This window comes from Alternaria viburni (genome assembly GCF_023758015.1).
Source record: "Alternaria viburni strain BMP 2772 chromosome Unknown scaffold_30, whole genome shotgun sequence".
Lineage (NCBI taxonomy): Eukaryota > Fungi > Ascomycota > Dothideomycetes > Pleosporales > Pleosporaceae > Alternaria > Alternaria viburni.
In genome coordinates, this window is record NW_026055799.1 from 399,243 (window position 1) to 413,714 (window position 14,472).

Below are 14,472 nucleotides of genomic sequence, written 5' to 3' on the forward strand. Positions count from 1 at the left end.
TGTCTTGACCAAAGCGCTAGGCACCCACCACCTGCACCGTTCCTGCCTATTCACGCGTCACAAGGGTACTCCCATGTGCCCGCCAGAGCCTCGACACGCCCGTAGTACCGCATAGCTGAGACGGCGAACCAGCCTTCCCATTCCGCCCATTCCTCCCATTCCTCCGCCACCAGCGACTGCGCGCAAACCATGATGGACACGACTGATCGCGGGAGCTTATACGAGCACGACATCCCGTCGCTAAGCGCGTCGCTCGAAGCCTTCGACCCGGAGCGCAGCATGCACTCGGCCTACAGCGGCCGCTCCAACATGCATTCGTCGCGCTGGAGCGTGCCCCAGGACGAGGTAGACAGTGAAACCGAGTCGGACGGGCCGTGGGCGCCACCAGCATGGCAGAAGTCGCAATCTAGCAATCACTGGTACAGAAAGTCGCTGCTCGGTGAAAGCGCCATGCGCAACAGCCCGTCCAAGTCGCCGTTTGAGTACCGCACCGATCGCGACGTCACACCCTCGCGCATACCACTGCCCGAGTCGCCCTACAAGCAAACACCGCGCACCAGCCCCGAACCCATTCCCGAGGAGGAGCAGAGATACATGTCGACCAACATTGCGTCGCGACTACAGAGCCCGGAGGAGGAGCCGCAACCGAGCGCGGGCGCATTGGCGGGGACCGAGTCGACGTTGTCGCAACATGACGATGGGCCAGTCGAGGGTTGTAAGTAACGCGAATCAATGCGCGCTGTTTATACTGACAGCTATAGTCATGCGCTTTGCGTACAGAGGAGAAGCTAAGTTCCGCACAGCGCCTATCGAAGATACAATCACCACCTTCGCAAGTGGCCTTCACATCTTTACGAGGTCAAGAGCCAACCTTATCTTTACTGTCGCGACTCTTTTAATGTCTTACCTATTGCTGCATCCCTGGCAAGCCAGTCTTATTCCTGATGTCGCAAACGTCGCCAGCATGGCGAAACAGTTTGAGCCTTTGCTATACGCTTCAGAGAGTGTCATTCCACGGTCGCGCGAGCTCGCAGACGCCAGTATCGCCGTGCAAGACCTGGGAGAGAGCGTCCGCGCAACTAACATGTCTGCGTCGCCTGTTATCATCGATCAGCTAGACGACCTAGGCGATAGTCTTAGGATCCTATCCGAGAAGATTACCAGCTTCTTTACCAACGTAGATGGCGACATGGACTCGTAGGTATAGCCTTCTTGACCTCGTACACCTACTGATAACTGTAGCATCCTCATTACTATGGAATGGGCCAAGCGAGAGCTAGCAAGTATTCAAGGTCCAAAGGTTGGCATGATTGACACAGTCATCGACAATGTCCACGGCGGCCTCAACGCGATTGGCCTGCTTGAGCGCAACGGCGAGGCTACAGCCGTTGGCCGTGTTGTCAACGATATCCTTGGACACACTACACAACAGCGGTCGAAAGCTACCCTGCAGCGCACGTTCGACTACCTCCTAACCACACTCGAGGAGAACATTGCAAATGAGCTCGCGCGCGCAGACGTCCTCTTCCAACTCTTCGAGAGTGTAGACCGCCAATTCCACAACCTCCACCGCTCCGTCGCCAAAGAAGAAGACTCGCTCGCAAACCGCAAAGACGAGTTCCTCGCTTCCATGTGGCGCACCTCCATCAACAACAAGATGAAGATTAAAAAGTACGAGAAGAATCTCAAGCTACTCAAAGACGTGCGCGCATCAACCCTCATCAACAAATCCGAGCTCAAAGTGCATATCCAAATTATCCATTCCGTCAGAGACCAGCTAGACAAAGCACGCAAGAACCTCATCAGTCCTCTCATCCGCGCTGCGCAGAGCAACAGCTTTGGTTTGGACCAGCAGTTGAACGACCTGACGGGTACATATGGGTTTTTGAAGACTCTCAGAGACGACCAGAAGAAGAAGGTTCGACAGCAAATGTGGGGCGAGCCCAAGAAGCGCATTGCCATTACTGCTGGTGGCAAAGAAGAGGAGATTGAGGGGGACAGCGAGTAACTCACCTGCTTACCTCTAAACTCTCTCTTTCTTCCTCCTTTTTGAATACTGTTTTCCGGCGTTCAAATGCATAGCTTACCTCTCTTGCTTGGTTACTACTGCTACTGCTGCTTCTTTCTTGATCGTTCTAGCATGGCGACTTGGTTAGATAAAGGAGCGGTGTCCTGCTTATACTTATCGCGGCGTCTGACTGATGAGATATGTATCCTGGCGTATTGGACATATCATATGTATGGCATTTTTGCCTTGGAGCTTTTGGAGGGAACATGGATGGGATGAATGGAGGCGTTTGTGTTATCAACAGCTTTGTACAAGCATTACCACTACCACATACTGATATCAATCTAAACATAAATATTACTATGCTTGCGCCGTTGTCGTCAACGAGATCTAGAGTTTGGTACGCTAGAGCTCTGTACAGTGGCTTGCATATTGCTACCGGTGCGGACTTGTTCCGCTTGTCTTACAGTACCTAGGTACCTAACGAACGTCAGCCGCCCCTTGCTGATTAGCACACAGTATGCTTAGGCAGCCAGACTACACTTCAACATATATGTTGTATAGCTACCCCACTACATTGCGGCACAGTTATCGCAGGGCCTCGACTTGAATCATTCCACAGAGAATACACTACACGTTGCATAACTCGAGATTACATCTCCATTTCCACCACCTTTTCTCTGGTCTCTATTCAAAGAAATTCAACCTATACCACGACACGCCGCAAATCCAGCCGAGATGCCCAGACGTTTCCATCGCTCCAAACCCATGCCCTCCCCTACAATCTTAGACCCTCTTCCCCCAGGAACCCAACCCATCACCCGCCTAGGCCCCTCCGCAGTGACCTACCACATCCCCATCTCCCCTCCCTCTCCCACTCAATCCACCTCCAAAACAACAATCTCCCTCCCCCGCCACTCAAAATGGACATCAGGCCTCCACTTCCACACCCTTCATACAGAATACTTACACCTCCTCCGGGGCTCCATCTTCGTGTACCTAGACGGGAAAACTACCATCCTGAGTGCGGCAGCTGATGGCGAGGTAGCCGTTTACGGCAACTACGAGACTGAGCCCGGACTGGTTATCCGAATCCCAAAGTACACACGGCATAATTGGGGTAGAGCGAGAGAGTATCTAAGGAATCACAGGCCATCTTGTGTTACACCACGATTCCCAGCTGATATCGACGACGAGGTGGTGGTGGAGGAATGGACGGATCCGGTGGATGGGGGCAAAGCGCTGTTCTTCTGGAATTTGAATGGTGTTGTTCAGGCACCGTCTACCGCGACGCTGCCTCCGCTTCAGCATTTCGTGCGATGGGTGTTGGGGCGTTGGTGGGTGGAGTTTCAGCTGTGGAACTTGTTTTGGGAGTTGGATAATTGGCCTGTGGTGCTGGGGTTCAGGGGCATGTTGGGGGAGGGGAGGGATTGGTGGCCGTTGCCGATCGACGTTTATCTGAGGGTTAGAGATAGATTGCCTGAGCTGTGCTGGTTGGGGCGGTGGAATAAGAAGGTGGAGGGGTGGTTGGAATGGATTATTATACTCGTTTTGCTGGGGTTGGTGAGGGGCATGGGATGGGTAGTAGGTGTCAGGGCTGTGGAGAAGGAGAGGACACCAGTGGCTTTGTGGGAAGAGTACCAAAGAAAGGGACGTAGTGGCTGACTATTGTAAACATGTTTTGAAATCTGGATATGTCCTACCAACGCCGCTCCAATCGTGTGTGAAGTATGCAGGCCATAACGCTCCGTACTCGTATCCATACCCATCCGTACCTGACGTCTCTTTCTTAACCAAAACGACCATATTCCAAGTCTTCCTCTCCACTCCACATCTCTAGATGAGATGCTTGCTCCTGAAGTAGGCGCGGAGGTACACAACCTGCCAAGCCCCCAATCCAACCAGCATACCCATCGTGCCCAGCGCAAACCACTTGACCCTCTCATTGGTGCTCTCATTGGTATCACGCAGCTTCTGCTCACGACTCCTCAGGTAATCCATCTCGGTGACAATCTCGCCAACCGTCTCCTCGATCCGCCTGAGTTCAGCTTCTACGGGCTTCAGCTTGTCGACGGCTTGGATGGCGTTCCAGTCCTTGGCGTCGGCGCCAATGTCAATGTCGAGCTCGACGTGGCGGGGTGCGATGTTCTTGGACGAGCCGGACGAGGTGAAGATGTTCTCGAAACATACGTCGAAGGCTGAGTCGGCGTGCGAGGTGAAGGCGTAGCGGTTCTCGCCAACTACGTCTTTGGGGCGGTGGTAGTCGTTGCCCATTGCGTCGCGGATCTGTTTGTCGTTGTCAGTAACGTCTTCATATAGTATAATGCTCGCATGATGCTGGCTTGTTGACATAGCGCTGGAATTGCAACGTACATGCATATCCACTCTCTGTCCATCTCCGCGGTATCCATCCAGAATTGCCGTGACAACCACCAACTGGTCTTTGGCAACAAAGTTCCTAACGCATCGCTCGTACTTGGCCGAGTCGTGTGGTGCGACCGGGTGGAGGTCGAATTTCAGGGCCGCGGCGAGGGGGAGAATTGCCAGCAGCACGCAGCTGAGAAGACGTGCTAACCGGTCCATGCTGAATTGGGGATGTGTGGAGAGCTGCAGCGCTTGCGGACTCGAGTTGTTGCCCTCTTGGTGGCTCCGCGAATTGTACAGCTGTCGCAAGACCGCGCGGAAGGACAGATGGTCCGATTGTAAGCTAGCGCAGAGTGGGGAAGGCGCGTGCGGACCCTGAACCAGAACAGCGACTGGGAGGAGCGTGTCTTGCCATCACTCTTTCAGCTTCAATATGTTGAGACGACCACATGTTCGCGCTAATAACTTGACAGAAGTCTGGTGATACAATTTTGGAAAGCTTATCAACACTAAACTAATTCGTAACTGGCGTTAATCCATACCAACGCCAACCTGTCGCTGAGAACGCTCAAAAGACATATCCTACAGTACGACAACAGCCTTCTTACCAAGCGGTAGTACCGCCATCCAGCTTCAGATCATGCCCAGTCATGTAGCTGCTCGCCTTGCTCAACATGAACAGTCCCGCAGCCTTGTACTCTTCAGGAGTGCTGAGCCTGCCCAACATGCTGTTGTTCTCCCATTCCTCGCGGCTGGCCTCGCCCTTGTCGAAGTTGGCTTGCACCATTGGCGTGACGATATGACCTGGGCTCAAAGAGTTCACTCGGATACCCCCTGAACCATCTGGATTCTTTCGCCCCCACTCCATGGCCAAGTTTCGTGCCAGCTGCACCACGGCCGCCTTGGACGAGTTGTAAACGGGCGCGATGAAGCCTCGGTTGGCAATGGTGCCACTCATGCTTGCGACCAGGCAGATCGAGCCCTGAATCTTGTATTCCATCATCTGACGGGCGCATTCTCGGGCTGCTAGGAACACGCCGGTATAGTTGACATCGAGCATCTTTGCGATGTCTTCCTTCTTGAAGTCGATCGCGGGTGTGACTTGCTGGATGCCGGCAGCTGGAGAAGGGATGGTTAGCATTGGAGTTCCAAAGTATTTGAAGAATTCCGTACCTGCAATGAGGCCGTCAAGCCTTTGGTGTTCCGAGGCAATGTCGCCAATGCACTTTCGCATCGCCTGCTCGTCTGTAACGTCCACCCTATGGTACTGCAGACCTGCACCGATGTTGCTCTTGAGACGGCCCTGAGCCTCTTGGAATGCTTGAGGGGGCTCTGGTAACCGGTCGAGACAATGCACCTTGCCACCAGCCTCTACGAGCCCTTCGGCCATGCATAGTCCCAATCCACGACCTCCACCTGTTGATACGTTAACACGGGTTACAAAGGCATATTGTCTGCTCTGGAGATGGGAGGAGGACGGCATGCTGCACCTGTAACCACGAAAACCTTTCCATCGAGGTCGAATTGGCTAAACCGCTTCTCTCCAACGGTCTCATGTTTTTCGTATGGAACTTGGGGATAGGTTGCGTCTTGGTGTGAAGCGAGACCTCGACGCTGAAGAGGGGTCGTGCAAGGCTGAAGTCGAAACGCAGGTGGCGCTGGGCGCGCGAAACGTCGAAGCAACATTCTCGAAGACCGTAAAGCTGCCATGACTGAGATTGTGTATTTGCAGACTGATAGTCGAAAGTAAGAAGACAAGACGAGAGGAAACACAATGTTGAGCGACAAGCCAGGGCGCTCCTGGGCTGACATGTATATGTCACACAGGCATGATGTAATTGCAGCTCATACGCGTACCTCCCCTTCCTTCACCTTGGCTGACCGACAAAGCATCGTGACTTCCGCGGCGACCCAGCCGCACGATTCGTTGAGACCCTAGATGGACGCCGCTGCAGACGAGCAGGGCAAAAGCTTGATGCTAGGCGCGTGACGGAAACACGGTATAAGATTTGGTAACGATTAGCTTACTGGGCTTGCCACACAGACGTACGAGCATCAATCTCACGATGTTGGCACCTGCAGGCACGGCTGGCCTGCGTGGTCTGAGTGGGTCGCGCCTGTTCCCAACCGGTATCCGGAATGCGGGGCTGTGGAGACACAGGGCTGGGTGGTAGTTGTGGTGATTGGTCGCGGATAGCGTCGCCAACACGCCAGAGGTACATCATTCTGAGCAAACATGGGAATTCTGTGCTTGATGCGTTATCTAAAATGGAGAAGTTCTCATTTTCCCATGATAAGAGCCTGACCGCGTAGCATGCACGGTCGTGGTAGCGGTTGCCGTGGAGAAAATGATCCACCTTGCCATGGTATTCACGTCAGGCTTTCGCGGCGTCCCTTGCATTGCAGAATTCATTTTTCACGATAGAAGGGCCTGGACAGCTCGAGAAGCGATCACATCGTGATTTGGTTGACCGGGCTTACTCAATTGAGAAGCACACGTACTTGCACAATGCAACACAACGCGCTACACAAATCATACCGTTGCTATCTAAGCAAGCTTGACCTGAACCTACGGGTTGCTAGATACATGAGTATGACGGTGTAATAATGAATGGTTGGAGGCAAAACGCGCCATTTTTGCGCAATCCGCAAAGCTTTTAATCAAATATTGCAGTGTTTCTAGGCAGTGATAAAGCTTTTAACTATGAGGCACGAACGCTTTCTGCATCCATCACATGCGGCGTGTGTGCAAATACTCATTGCATCTATTCTGGCAGATTAGTGTTTGCGGACCAAGTGACAGTTCCAAGAACTTCTCTAGTCGAGATGGCTATTCTCTCGTTACACCCATCTTTCTGCCGCTTATCTTATGGTTAATACCACGATGTGATTCTACACACTCTGATGTTTTGTCTGAGCAAATTCCCATTTTTTGGAGGGATGAGAACCTCTTTGGATCCTAGGAGGCCGATCAAATGCCACGGAACCTGAATCGATGCTCATGATACTGTACATGCTTTTACGGCGCACAGTTGGTCTTGAAATTGTAAACTTTCTCGCATGCTGTGCTTCAGTGTTGCACTTTCTTATGATTTCATATTGCTGCTACCCCATGACTGTTCTCAAGTGCGATCACTAAATTGACAACGCAGGCTCTAGACATCCAGATCATGAATGCGGTGTTGAGGCTCTATATCGAGTGCATCGGAAAGTTTATTGGGGTCCTATGTGTGTCGAGCAAAAACGAGTCGCGGTGGAAACATGAAAATACAATATCCAATATTCTTGGGTCAAATCCGAGGGGCAAGATAGTGAGACTAGTGGACTAAGGTGGGGTAGATGCAGCATGTCTCGCTTCAGAACGCTAATGCGCCAATTCTCGGCGCAGCCCCTTTTTTGCAAAATCCGCTATATAAACGCATCAACATAACAACCTTCCATCAATCATCTCTTCAAGAGATCCATCGGCCTGATGGTCTAGTGGTATGATTCCTGCTTTGGGAAATCACGTGACTGTGATAAGCCTATTCTGCAGGAGGCCCCGGGTGTAAGTTCACCCATTAAGATTCGAAATTGAACGCAAACTAATAGCGTCTAGTCGAATCCCGGTCAGGCCCCAACTTCTTTTTTTGCAGCATCCTACGCATGAGGAGATCAGGTATGAGTTGCGTGTGTGACTCACATCTTTCTGTTTCATTTTATTTCATTTTTTCATTTTTTAATTGCGCTGGTCTGGGAACGCCAAATGGAGCGGTTGAGTAACACGTTATATTATCGCAACGCAAACACACTTTAATAACTGTACGCAGCTGTATACCTTTATCCTTCGCGGATTCAATATCAACTAAGAAAGGATTAAGAAAAGCACACATACGAGTGGGTTGCATGTGACGTTTGATCGCTGTGGCTATTGTCGCAGCCTGACTGCCGCGCAGAAGAGCAATAAGCTCACGAAGTTACTTTACCAATACCTACTTGTCATCAACTTCAACCCCTCATCTCCAAATTCGCGAATACCCCTCTCCTCCACCCGCGTCCTCGTTCGAAACGTTTTCTCAGTCTCTCCAGTCTTCACATTCACTCCCTCATGTTCATACCGCTCTCTCTTGATCAGACAGCCCTCTATCGCCCACTTCGGCACCGCTTCCTCAAACCTAACACCCTTCTCCTCTAGCATCATACTAACAAGATCCTTCGTCTTCTTCCCATTCATCTCCTTGGTCGAATACATAGTCCTCGCAAAAGCAGAAACAGAATTCCTCACAGCATCATTGCGACAGCGCCAGATGAGATTGTTAAGCGCCTCTGCTATGTCAGGCACAGGAAAGAACCTAGCATCGAAATGTGCCGTCCCAAGCACTTCTTCCACGTCGCCCTTGACCTCCGGCTCAGGCATGGCCTTCAGAGCATCAGTGAGATGCTTGTTGAATCTTACGGAGCAGTAGCTAGCGCTCAAGCTACATAGCTTTTGTACTCGCTCATTGAAACTCTGCACCCCTTCTGGGAAGACTAGGGTGATTTCGTCGGATTGCGTGTAGGCGACTGTGGCTCGGGGGAAGAAATGGAGGAGATCGGCGCAAGTTGATATCATTGCGGTGTGTATGCGCTCGTCGAATGGGCGCGCGAAGTGAGAGGTAAAGCGTGAGAAGCCATGGCCATCTAGACGGAGGATGATGGGTTTGTCTAGAGGAAGGGTTTGATCGAAGCGTGCTTCGTACGATTTCATGCGCGCTGCAAGTGATAAGGATTTATCGGTACGCGGTGCTGATATTTCGACATCGCCGTGGTTTGACATGGTATTGGTGTGAATATCGTAAATCTTGCAGGTTGGTTGACGGTGTTGACCATTAAGAGGTAAGACTACACCTACCTTCACCCTAATGTTAACGATGACTCATCAGCCTCACGTGTTTTCACTTCAGTTGCTTGATTAGGGTCATTAGGCTGGTTGCGTCGCGATCAAGAACAGATTGGAGGGATTTTCTGGAGCGGCATTATCCGTCATAGTATTATGTACATCATAAAAGCTTCATGCTCAGCCATCCCAATAATCATTCCCAGCTTAAGGCAAGCACGAAAGGATCGACTTGAGCTTGTTGATGATCTCAGTCTGAACTGCAGCATCGTTCATGGTCGTCTTGTCGTTTGCATCGCCAGGGCTGATGGTAACGTAGCAGTCGCTTCCACGGATCAAGATGACGTCCGCCTCCCACGGCAGGCGCGTGCTACCGCACCATTCGGCATCACGAGCGCTCAGAAGACCAGTGTTGATGCGCGTAAAGATGTACTTGAACTGGCTGGGGTCGCTGCACTTGGTCTCGGATACAGCGGGGAAGTTGACGTTCAGGAAAGAGTTTGCTGGGAGGTATGGTTTTCCAGAGTTGATGATAGTCGTGGTAACGTTCAAAGCCAGGTCAGCATAGACCTTGCTATGGAAAGGAGTAGGTGCGTTCCATGCAGTAGGATCTCCTGTCACGCCAGAGAAGGCGATGGCCGGGATCTGAGCCGTCTTTGCCGCGAATGCAGCGGCGCCGACTGTGCCGGAGAAGGGAACCTGAACAGCAACGTTGCTGCCAACGTTCGGTCCGGTCAGGGCGAGTTCGGGCTTTGCGCCGTTCCAGAGCTTTGGAGCCGTGACATCGATTCCCTCCTTGATTGAAGTGACCGGGAACGAGTTGACGTAGTTTAGGCGAGGGTCTGTCGCGTTTGCGCCGGTTGGCGGGCTTCCTCCAGGGCAGGACGCATGAATGCAACCGTCTGAATCAACGGTTTTCGGGGGTGCGTCGGAGGATCCTGATATAAGTCAGCATGTATATATGGCCATGACTCGACTACCAACCTCTGCCAGACTGGTTTTCAGCGGGACCAGACAATACGACTTCGTGACCAGCAGAGTTCAAGACGTCGAAAAAGGTGCGAAGGTTTGCCTCTGACCAGCCGTCGTCGTTTGACTGAACGATGCGAACAGCTTGAGCGAAAGGAACTGCCGCAGCGAGTAGTAGGAAGGATCGCATCTTGAACAACGAATGGAAGATGATGAAGCGAATGTGTTTGACGGAGCGACCTGAGACCTATGCAAGTAAACAGCGCGCACCTGACGTTTATAACAACACCCTCCTCCCGACCTATCCTTAAGCCAGCCACAGAGTCCCCAGTCTTGATCCACCGCTAATGTTCCAAGCATTATGCGAGCCGAACGGGCGAACAGAGGTCAGGAACACAGCCATGGCACACGCCGCAGTCTAGTCACAACGTGCGGGTAGCAGCGATCTGATTGCTCCTCGCATAAATGACCATGGTCGTGACATGCTGGAAACATCGGCTTTGGGGCTGTGAGTGGTTGTTGACCTCCGAAACGGAGACATTTCCAAGCCTTTGGGGGTGTCGCCCCTAGCGCCTCGGCTGCAGCCACTCAAATGGGCAGGAGCGTCCGGTAGTCTTTCGCACGTGTGAGGAGCTTGAGGTGTCATTCACGGATTTTGATATGCAAGTAGTTTGGTTCATGGTCTTTCATATATCCGTCGATCGATTTTCAGGGAACCGTTCCTCACACTGACCATATGGGATGTCATCCCGCGCATGTAATCAAACGGCCCGTTCCTCGAAGAACTATGCTTCCATTATTCAATACTGAATCGTTCGGACCGCTGCGCATGAAGGTTCATGCGGCATGTCGACATGTGAAAGTATCCGGAACCCGTGGTATCAATGTCTCCTAATTGCCAGAACGCCTTATCCAAATGCTCTATATTTCTCTGCACTTCGCCAGATCCTTAAGATCTCCATCTCTCGCTCATACGATATGAGCAGGCTTCACCGGCTGCTGGTAGTAGTCGGTCGCAGCACCGCTCTGGTATGGCGGAAGATACTGGTTGTTCATCTCAGCAGGTTGCGTCTGCGAGTGGTATGCGGTATTTTGGTATTCGGGTGCGCTGTTATACGGAGATGATTCCTGAGCAGGTACGGAACCCCCGAATGGGTTGTGCGCCGGTGCGTACTGGCCTCGTTTGGCCTCTGCCTTCGCGCGACGATAACCGATGACCGAGTAGATGAAGAGACCGAAGTAGCTGAGGCTGCGATGTGTTAGTACTGCAAACGACCTCCTGAACTCTGAACGTACAATACAAAGACGCCGAATCCAAGCCCGACGTGGCTACCGCCCTTGCCAATATCCGCAAACTCCATGATCAAGGCGACGCCCCAGAACGCAGTCTGGAACGAGTTCATGGTGAGGAAAGTGCCGGGTTTCAGCGCATCGCGAAGGAAGAGCAGGATGGCGAGAATGTCGATGAGGAGCACTATACAGCTGAAGAGTATAATGACAATGAGCAATCTACTGGCTGTAAGCTTTGTGTCTGCGCTGTTGATGGTTCCATTTACGAGACTGAGGGTTGGATAACGTCTTCCAATTCTTTCACATTGCTCAGCGAAATGCCTACTGCTCCAATGATCAAGAGCATGATACATATTCGCACCACCCAGAAGGGCACGAGAACGCGCTTCTGCCAAAATACCGGTCGTTGCGCCATGGTGAATCGTGCCGCTGGTGACTATCGTTGCTTGTCGGTGGCTAGGTGCAATGTTTGCGCAACAAAAAGAGGAAACCAGGATATAAGTCTCTGTTTGCAGGGCTGAGCGCGAGATACACCGATATTTCGGGAACTCGCGTTGACTGGGCTGTGATGCGTACGCTCAGGGGAACGCCTTGCGGCGCCGTGATGAAACACGCGTTCGGCCCTGTACATCTTCATCTCCCTCTTTTAGCAGCCGCGCCGTTTGGGGCCGGTGTTGCAGCATTGCCTCTATGCGTGGTTGATGATGGAAGTATTGGATGCGTGTTAAAAGTGATCAAATTGGTGTGATATAATGGCACTCGCTGCCCTGATGAAGAAGCAAAACGGCTGTCACGAGTTTCAGGGTCTGTGGAGATGGGCCGTTAGGCGATGCTGGTAGCCTCGTACGCGGTAATAGCGCGGTGGTCGCAGCGTTGTGGCTGAGGCAGTCAGGCAACGATAGACTCCAGCACCCGATCAACAGTCGTGAGTAACGTGCATCTGCATGCTGAGTTGTGCACAAGTCAGCCTGTCTTGCGTGTAAGCATCATGCTTCGATGCACGTCGATCGAATGTGGAAGGTATGGAGGCGGGCACTTTCCGCGCCAGCCATCTGATCGGAGTGGGGCTGCCACGAGACCCATGCACGCGTTGCTCCCGCCCGATAAGCGCGATAGCGAGCGACACCTTGATGGGCAGCCAGAGCTTCCCCAGATTACAACACATAGCTATCTCTTGATCGAGAGCTGTACGATAGTCCGCAAGTTCTGTCCCCATCTTCATCATGGGCAACAATCAGTCACGACCGTCCGATGCTGCTGTTAATGAGAAGTTGATGGAGCGACTCCAGGCGCTCCACATGAAGGATGAACGACCCATGAACGAGAAGGATGGATTTGTCGTTGTTGGCGGAGAGGCTCGTACGTTACATGACGTTGAGAATGGTATACCAAGTCTAACTGTCAAAGCACCTCGATACACCCCCGGCGTCAAGTACCAACAAGATGTATCTGCCGCGTCAGTGTCAGAGTGGGAGAAGGAGCTTATGGAAGACCCAAAGGTACTACACACAGCTCTTATACTGTCTCCTGCTTACCTCTGTAGAACCGCCTCGCTCTCGCAGCTCTTAGCTCCAACTCTGCCAACGCCGTACTCTCATCCCGATCCGCTGTCATCGCAGACACCCAGAAGTTCAACATCAAGATTCCCTTCGAGGGCTCGCCCGTCACAAATCAAGCCTCATCCGGAAGATGCTGGCTCTTCGCATCCACCAACGTCTTCCGCGTTGCGATCATGAAGAAGTACAAGCTATCCGAGTTCCAGCTGTCGCAGGCATACCTCTTCTACTGGGACAAGATTGAGAAGGCAAACTACTTCCTCGAAAGCATACTGGATACGAAGGGTGAGGAGATTGACAGCCGGATCGTGCAGGCGCTGATGTCCAGCCCTGTCGGTGACGGCGGACAGTGGGATATGGTGGCCAACCTCGTGCAGAAGTATGGTCTTGTACCGCACTCGCTCTACCCAGACTCGTTCAACGCGTCCAACTCATCTACCATGGACCGTCTGATCACGACCAAGTTGCGCGAGGATGCCGTCCGTCTGCGTGCTATCGCATCCAGCAACGCATCGCCAGACGCGATCAAGGCTACTATTGCTGGAGAGAAGGAGAAGATGCTGCGTGAAATTCACCTAATCCTGACACTGATGCTAGGACCTCCCCCGTGCTCTACCAAGCCGTTCACCTGGGAGTACTACGACAAGGACGGCAACTTCTGCACCGTCAAGACGCGACCCACTGCTTTTGCTAAAGAACTGTCCGACAACAAGACCGTCCGCGCGCTGTCTGGAACGGACGTGCACTCGCTCTTCTCGCTTGTCAACGACCCGCGCAACCCCTACAACCGTCTACTCAGCGTAAAGCGACTCGGCAACGTCTGGAACGGCCGCCCAGTGACTTATGTGAATGTCGACATGAAGACCATCAAGGACGCCTGCATTGCCATGCTGAAGAAAGGCATGCCCGTCTTCTTCGGCTCAGACGTAGGCAAGTACTCCGATTCCACCAAGGGAATCATGGACACCGATCTCTTCGAGTACGAGCTCGGCTTCAACATCAAGCTCGGCATGTCCAAGGCGGAGCGTCTTCAGACTGGTGAGAGCCAGATGACGCATGCCATGGTGTTGACGGCTGTACACGTCGTTGACGGCAAGCCTGTGCGCTGGAGGGTGGAGAACTCGTGGAGTGAGCGTGCAGGCGACAAGGGCTACTTTGTCATGAGCGATGCTTGGATGGATGAGTTTGTGTACCAGGCCGTTGTTGATCCTAGTGTTGTCAGCTCGACGATCAAGAAGGTGCTCGAGCAGAAGCCGAAGATGCTGGAGCTATGGGACCCGATGGGCGCGTTGGCGTGAGTGCATGGAGATTATGATACCTTTGATGAATTGATTGATGCCGCGAGAGAAGCTGATGGATGCAAGATTGAATGCAAATCTGACATTGAATGAAGCGCCCGTCTTTCGTTGATCAAAGGGTGCGCAGTGCGG

The 14,472-nt window shown here is 52.4% G+C and overlaps 6 protein-coding genes across 6 annotated transcripts; 2 read left to right on the plus strand and 4 right to left on the minus strand.

The window, feature by feature from the left end:
- Nucleotides 1-189: 189 nt before the first annotated feature.
- Nucleotides 190-2,008, plus strand: J4E79_010445 (uncharacterized protein; the record flags this gene model as incomplete). The annotated part of the gene is made up of 3 exons (XM_049359283.1): nt 190-715; nt 762-1,197; nt 1,243-2,008. 3 exons carry the CDS (start codon nt 190-192, stop codon nt 2,006-2,008), a joined length of 1,728 nt encoding a protein of 575 aa, XP_049206368.1.
- Nucleotides 2,009-3,844: 1,836 nt separating this feature from the next.
- On the minus strand, nt 3,845-4,591 carry ERV25 (vesicle coat component; the record flags this gene model as incomplete). Its single annotated transcript, XM_049359284.1, has 2 exons — nt 3,845-4,294; nt 4,382-4,591. The coding sequence occupies 2 exons, from the start codon at nt 4,589-4,591 to the stop codon at nt 3,845-3,847; spliced, it is 660 nt and encodes a 219-aa protein (XP_049206369.1).
- Nucleotides 4,592-4,976: 385 nt separating this feature from the next.
- J4E79_010447 (uncharacterized protein) lies at nt 4,977-5,762 on the minus strand (the record flags this gene model as incomplete). Its single annotated transcript, XM_049359285.1, has 2 exons — nt 4,977-5,491; nt 5,546-5,762. 2 exons carry the CDS (start codon nt 5,760-5,762, stop codon nt 4,977-4,979), a joined length of 732 nt encoding a protein of 243 aa, XP_049206370.1.
- Nucleotides 5,763-8,333: 2,571 nt separating this feature from the next.
- Nucleotides 8,334-9,167, minus strand: J4E79_010448 (uncharacterized protein; the record flags this gene model as incomplete). The annotated part of the gene is made up of 1 exon (XM_049359286.1): nt 8,334-9,167. The coding sequence occupies one exon, from the start codon at nt 9,165-9,167 to the stop codon at nt 8,334-8,336; it is 834 nt and encodes a 277-aa protein (XP_049206371.1).
- Nucleotides 9,168-9,434: 267 nt separating this feature from the next.
- On the minus strand, nt 9,435-11,901 carry J4E79_010449 (uncharacterized protein; the record flags this gene model as incomplete). The annotated part of the gene is made up of 5 exons (XM_049359287.1): nt 9,435-10,165; nt 10,212-10,443; nt 11,172-11,445; nt 11,493-11,705; nt 11,753-11,901. The coding sequence occupies 5 exons, from the start codon at nt 11,899-11,901 to the stop codon at nt 9,435-9,437; spliced, it is 1,599 nt and encodes a 532-aa protein (XP_049206372.1).
- An 808-nt stretch (nt 11,902-12,709) lies between these two features.
- Nucleotides 12,710-14,340, plus strand: J4E79_010450 (uncharacterized protein; the record flags this gene model as incomplete). Its single annotated transcript, XM_049359288.1, has 3 exons — nt 12,710-12,845; nt 12,894-12,985; nt 13,030-14,340. 3 exons carry the CDS (start codon nt 12,710-12,712, stop codon nt 14,338-14,340), a joined length of 1,539 nt encoding a protein of 512 aa, XP_049206373.1.
- Between the last annotated feature and the right edge of the window lie 132 nt (nt 14,341-14,472).